The sequence below is a fragment of the Macadamia integrifolia genome, chromosome 5 (genome assembly GCF_013358625.1).
Source record: "Macadamia integrifolia cultivar HAES 741 chromosome 5, SCU_Mint_v3, whole genome shotgun sequence".
Taxonomy (NCBI): Eukaryota; Viridiplantae; Streptophyta; class Magnoliopsida; order Proteales; family Proteaceae; genus Macadamia; species Macadamia integrifolia.
Window position 1 is genome coordinate 36,878,337 of NC_056561.1, and position 6,000 is coordinate 36,884,336.

General features: G+C 43.5%; 1 protein-coding gene across 4 annotated transcripts in view; it reads left to right on the forward strand.

Moving 5' to 3' along the window:
* LOC122079536 (uncharacterized exonuclease domain-containing protein At3g15140-like) overlaps positions 1–5,040 on the forward strand; it is a 52,469-nt gene extending 47,429 nt beyond the window's left edge. For 3 of the 4 annotated variants that reach the window (XM_042646077.1, XM_042646078.1, XM_042646076.1), the window contains 2 exons: positions 4,359–4,482; positions 4,654–5,040. In XM_042646077.1, the coding sequence (XP_042502011.1) occupies positions 4,359–4,482; positions 4,654–4,854 (325 nt within the window). In that variant the 3' untranslated portion in view covers positions 4,855–5,040. Of the gene's footprint in view, positions 1–4,358; positions 4,484–4,653 lie in introns of those variants that run through there. The other variant, XR_006140457.1, reaches the window with a different exon arrangement.
* Positions 5,041–6,000: the final 960 nt, after the last annotated feature.

Here is a 6,000-nt window from a genome sequence, read left to right on the forward strand (position 1 = left end):
CTGGAATCTCACTAGGATTCCATCAGATTTTATTAGAATAATCTTCATTTCTTACAAATTGGCTAAAAAAATTCCAATTATTGGGGTTGGCAGTTGGCTAACACTTCATTGTAACTCTACATTCTGGGTTTTTTTAGTAGTATTTTCTTTAGTAGAATCCTTTGTTTAATGGTTGCAGATGAAGATAAGTCATTTTTTGTGTCTGACAGTTGCTGATGAAGATGTGTCGTTTTGAGGGGTAATTGATCCTTGATCTAGTCAGCAGTAGGGTCCTTGATCTGGTCGATGGTAGGGTCTGCTCAAGTTCCTTCCATTGCCGCTTCAAAATTCCTAGACCCAAGTTCTTTCAATGGCTGGACATGGCAGCAGTAGACCTCTGCTCAGGGGTGGCGGTAAGGGCAGGTCGACGCTCTTCTAGGATTCTCCATGGGCTTCTCAAGCTACTCAGGCGTGGCGATAGGAGCAGGTCGGTGCTCTTTTAGGGTTCACTTACAGGCCTAAGAAGTAAGGAGTTTGCAAGGAAGCAACAAAGGAAGGATGGGAAGACATAACATGGTTAAAAGAGTCTTTTCCATTTCTAAACTAACAATGTTAGACTTTAGGAGTAAGTTAGATATTTTGGGAAAATTAGGGTGGTATTCATATAAAGTTTAAAATTAGGGGTGGTACAATGTAATTTCCTTTTTTTTTTTATATCTCCCCTCTTTCTTATGTAAATGCTCTGCATTCTGGATCAATGGAAGTTTTCCTCTTCATTTCTTTGTTGGAGCTTATGAACTTACATTTTCTAATGTGCTTTATTTGTTGGGAATCAGGGCATCTGGGTCCGTGCTTGAACTATTATAGAATTTTGGATGGTCTAAGCCTGAGCTAGGACTGTGTTAGGGTCGTTCCGGGCCGATGCTAAGCCATAGTCGGGGCTAGGGCTAGGACTTAGAATTTTAGCTTCGGCCTCAAAGATGTGGTCATTGGAGTCCAAGCCTAAGCCAAGATTGTATTAGGGCCGTGCTGGGCCGAGGCTAAGTCCTAGCCGGGGCCAGGACTTAGCATTTTAGCTTATGCCTCTTCGTTTTTCTATCGGAGCTTGTGAACTTACGTTTTCCAATGTGCTTTATTTGTTGGGAATCAGGGCATCTGGGCCCGTGCTTGAACTATTATAGAATTTTAGATGGTCTAAGCCCGAGCTAGGACTGTGTTAGGGCCATTCCAGGCCGATGCTAAGCCGTAGCCGGGGCCAGGGCTAGGGCTAGGACTTAGCATTTTAGCTTCGGCCTCAAAGATGAGGTCATTGGAGTCCAAGCCTAAGCCAAGACTGTATTAGGGCCGTGCTGGGCTGAGGCTAAGTCCTAGCTGGGGCTAGGACTTAGCATTTTAGCTTATGCCTCAAGGATGAGGTCTTTAGAGTCCAGGCCTGAGCCAGGACTGTATTGGGCCGTGCTGGGCTGATGTTAAGCCATATTCGGGGCCAAGACTTAGCATCTTAGCTTATGCCTCAAGGATGAGGTCTTTGGAGTCCAGACCTGAGCTAGTACCGTATTGGGCCATGCTGGGCCGATGTTAAGCCATAGTCAGGGCCAAGACTTAGCATCTTAGCTTATGCCTAAGGATGAGGTCTTTGGAGTCCAGACCTGAGCTAGAACTGTATTGGGTCATGCTGGGCCGATGTTAAGCCATAGTCAGGGCCAGGACTTGGCATTTTAGCTTCTACATACAGTCCGTGCTGGGCCGATGTTAAGCCATAGCCAGGGCCAGGACTTAGCATCTTAGCTTATGCCTCAAGGATGAGGTCTTTGGAGTCCAGGCCTGAGCCAGGACTGTATTAGGCTGTGTTGGGCTGATGTTAAGCCATAGCCGGGGCCAGGACTTAGCATTTTAGCTTATGCCTCAGGATGAGGTCTTTGGAGTCCAGTCCTGAGCCAGGACTGTGTTGGGCCGTGTTGAGCAGATGTTAAGCCATAGTCGGGGCCAGTACTTAGCATTTTATTGAAACAAAACATTGCGTTAGAGTAACTCATAGGTGATTGAACCTGGATGCTTCATTAAGATTGTGGGAAGATGTTGTATTACATGATTTCATAACACTCTCAGAAACATCCGATGGAGTTGCAACTTGAAAAAGTCATATTGAAAGAAATGTATGCTGAAGGGAATGTACTTGATTGCTAACAGAAACTTAAAACTGAAAATTTCTGAAACTAAACGCGACTGAGAATAGAAAATAAAACTGAAAAGTGCTGAAAGAAAATCCATCCATGGGTGTTGTTGTCGCTGTAGGTGCTTCATTGGTAGAATTTCTTAAGGTGCTCCGCATTCCACGTCCGGGGTATTATCCTACCCCCCTGAGTCTGCAGGTGGTACATTCCAATGCTTACCACCATGGAGACTATATACGGTCCTTCCCAATTTGTGCTGAGCTTGACTACCTTCTTGGGCTCAGATATGTTGGCTTTCCTGAGCACCGAGTCTCCTACTTGAAAATTTCTGGTACGGACCTTTCTATTGAAGAATTGTGCCACTCGCTATTTGTATGCTGCGTTGAGTATTAGAGCGTTTTCCCTTACTTCATCGATAAAATCTCTCCATTGGCTATTTCATCAAATACTGCAGTCCGGGAAGATGTTTGCACTACGTCCATGGATATCAGTGCTTCCGTTCCATAGGTGAGACGGAATGGGGTTTCTCCCGTTGGGGTTCTGGCTGTGGTCCTGTACCACAAGACGCTTAACAACTCATCAGCCCATGCTCCTTTCGCTTTGTGTAAGGCGTTAGGAGTCTCAACAGAGCACTTTCCATGATACTAGAAGGGGATCCTCTCACTGGAAGTTCCACTTCCTCCGGAGCACCGTCTCTAGTCCAGCCTAAGTGTGTGACACTCCCAACCGCAATAACGTGTCACCTTGTCAGCTGCAATGTTGGAACTCTACTCAATTAAGGACTCTTAGTTGGCTAAGGAGGGCCCCTGCCCAAGTGGCCGAGGTGGAGGCTCCGCCGGAGAAATGATGGTGAGGATTTGCTCATTAGAGACCGAGATGAGGGCTCGTCCACGAAGGGCCGAGGCTGGAGCTTGGAAAGACTGGGATTAGGCGAGGGCTCATCCGTGAAGGGCCGAGGCGGGAGCTCGGCCGGACTGTCCTCTTACATGCTGAACTGGTGGCCAAATATGGCATATCACCTTGTTTTCCCACTTGGCAAATTTGGATTGGGATGAAATTTGAAGCGTGAATAGAGGACCTGGACTCCTATGTGGCATTTATTGGAGGGTGTGCTATTTTAATTTGAGGTGAGGGAGTCGGAGCAATAAGTGTGCTGTTTTCTCAAGAGCAAGACCAGTCCGAATGGATGAGAAATGTGGCATATGGTTTATGTGCTCAAATAGGTCACACACACACACAAACACACACACACACACACACACACAATGTCTTTCTCTATGTGCAATCCTTCAATACTGTCTTTCACTTTAGAAACTTCAAAAAGTTTGAGTCTCATACCGACACTTGATTATCATAACCGGCTTTATCCACTCCTTTGGAAAGTGTATCAACGTTCGATGTGCGGCACTCACATTCATTCATTGTCTCGAGTCCAAGGTGACTCAACAAGGCTTCCCCAACAACGTCCTCATGTGGGTTCTTTGGTCGTAGATCAGCTAGCCATTGCTTCTTTAGTCGTAGATCAGCTAGGGTGTGGAAGGGCTCGCCTTGTTGTGCCTTACACCTTACTCAAATAGAGGCGGAAGGACTCGATTCTAAACCACTACAAAAGCACATCAGACACAAAAGGCACTCAGTCGAAGAAGCACAGGTGGTGCATCTCATGCTTGGGACACTAAGAATTGGGTCGGAAGCCCATGAGCCCTAATAACTGTTGGAGAAACATTGTCACTGGAGTCTTATTGCTCAGATGCTGTATGTACAGGGGGGGGGAGGATAGCTACTCTTGCAACTGTTCCTCAAAAACAAATAAATAAGGGAAAAGGCTGGATACACCATCAAGTGGACCAGCATATGTCAACCTCCCTCCTCCCCCTTTGAAAAAGACCCCTTGCCCTCCTGTTTCCAGCCCTATGATTGGTGCAAGCTGTGCTAGCTTTCGGAAAGCTGGTGGCATGCCCAACCCTCTCCCAAAAAATAAATAAAAGAAGTAAGAAATAAAGAAAGAAATAGATGGTTAGAAATTTAGTCAAAGTAATGCAAGTATGGAATATATTGCCATTTAGCATTTTGGGACGAAAAAGTAAAAAATCAATAAAGTGGGAAAATTCTTCTAGTTTAGTTTCAAAATTTGTTGCTTTGAGCTAGTGCCAACGCACTATTCCTTAATTGACTGATGTGATGTGTCTCTGTTATGGCTATTAGTGGTAATTGGGACTTGAAGACCAAGGTTCCTCAGCAATGCAAAGTTTCAAAAGTGAAACTACCACAGTATTTCATGGAGTGGATCAATCTGAAGGACATATATCTCAATTTTTATCACAGGAGGGTGAGTACTCTAAAGTCACTTGTATCAGAATATTTTGCTTGTTCATTTGTTTCTCTGATGTGGCCTTGGGACTTAGAACCAGGGCATACTGGCTCAAGACATCAAGCGCTTGGGTTTCAGTAATTTTGGTCAATCTCTAGTTAATGTTTTGGCTTGTTTTATGACTGCTAGGCTACAGGAATGATGACGATGATGAAGGAACTAGAGATTCCATTGGTGGGAAGTCACCACCTTGGCATTGATGATACTAAGAACATTTCAAGGGTGCTGCAGCGCATGCTTGTTGATGGTGTGGTTTTGCATATCACTGCTAGGAGGCATTCTAGTTCTCCAGAAAATGTGGATTTCCTTTTCAAGAATCGAATCCGGTAAACCACTTGCTGGTGGCTGAGTCTTAATTGTAAAGTAGAATGGCAATAAGGATGTTTGATTGAAATTTTGTACCAATGTTGTTTCTTTTCTTCTTCCCTCGCTTGTTCTGTTCTCGATCTATTGTAATTGGGTTGCATGTAAAAATTTTGGGTTGTATTTTATTTTATATTGTGCTACGTTGCTCCATTGCGATCTAGTGGTCATGGGTTGAAAACAGCTAGCCTCTCCGCAAAGCAGGGTTAAGTTGTGTACATTATTACCCTCCCCATACTACACAATGTTGGGAGCCTTGTGCATTGGGTATGTGTTTTTTTTATTATTATTTTCTCTACAAACGGTCCTTAAAGTGGCACTACCAAAATGGGATGTTGGGTCGACGCCATTCTGCAGGTCTTCAACCTACCTGGACCCTCCTTCTGTACTTCTTTATCAAATATTTTTCTAGAGCTTTTTTTTTTTTTTTTGATGAAAACTAAGAAATTCACTAACTACGAAAGATACGGCTTAGTGTTTTTAATGTATAACCTTTTTATTTTTTGGGATCAGCCAAAGGAGAAAATTACCATTACTTAATATTTACATCACAAACCATATCAGTCTTGCATATTGGCTTCCTACTGTAGAGAGTTTCATGAGCTATATTTTTAAATTCTCCTAAAAGTCTATAAGTATTGATACTACAAAAGCTAGGAGAAATATGATGGTTATCCATCTCACAACATAGCATGATTAATGTCCTTGGCCATAGACTTAACAATTTATCAATTTTTTTTTCAAAAAACAGTTCGATTTCACCTCATCACTCCACACCTTGTCCACCATCCAATTGTTGGTCCTTGCCCGTGCCATTACCTTGATGAGGCCTAGAGCCTCCGCCTCACCACTTTTTCCTGTCAAAACATAATTTGCTAGACATAAGTGACATTGGTTTCGATCAATAAAAGCAATAGCCCATGTAGACATAGTTGTCTTTTTATCAGTGACACTCGTGATAATGAGAACATTTGTACTCGGTGTCAATAGTGTGTGATTGAAGTGTTGAGTTGGGTTAGATGTCACCTTTGTCTCCGGAGTAGTGTAATTGATTCCATTTGCAACCCAATACTCAATTTTCTTAAGGGTGGTCACATGATCAGGTTTTTTAAT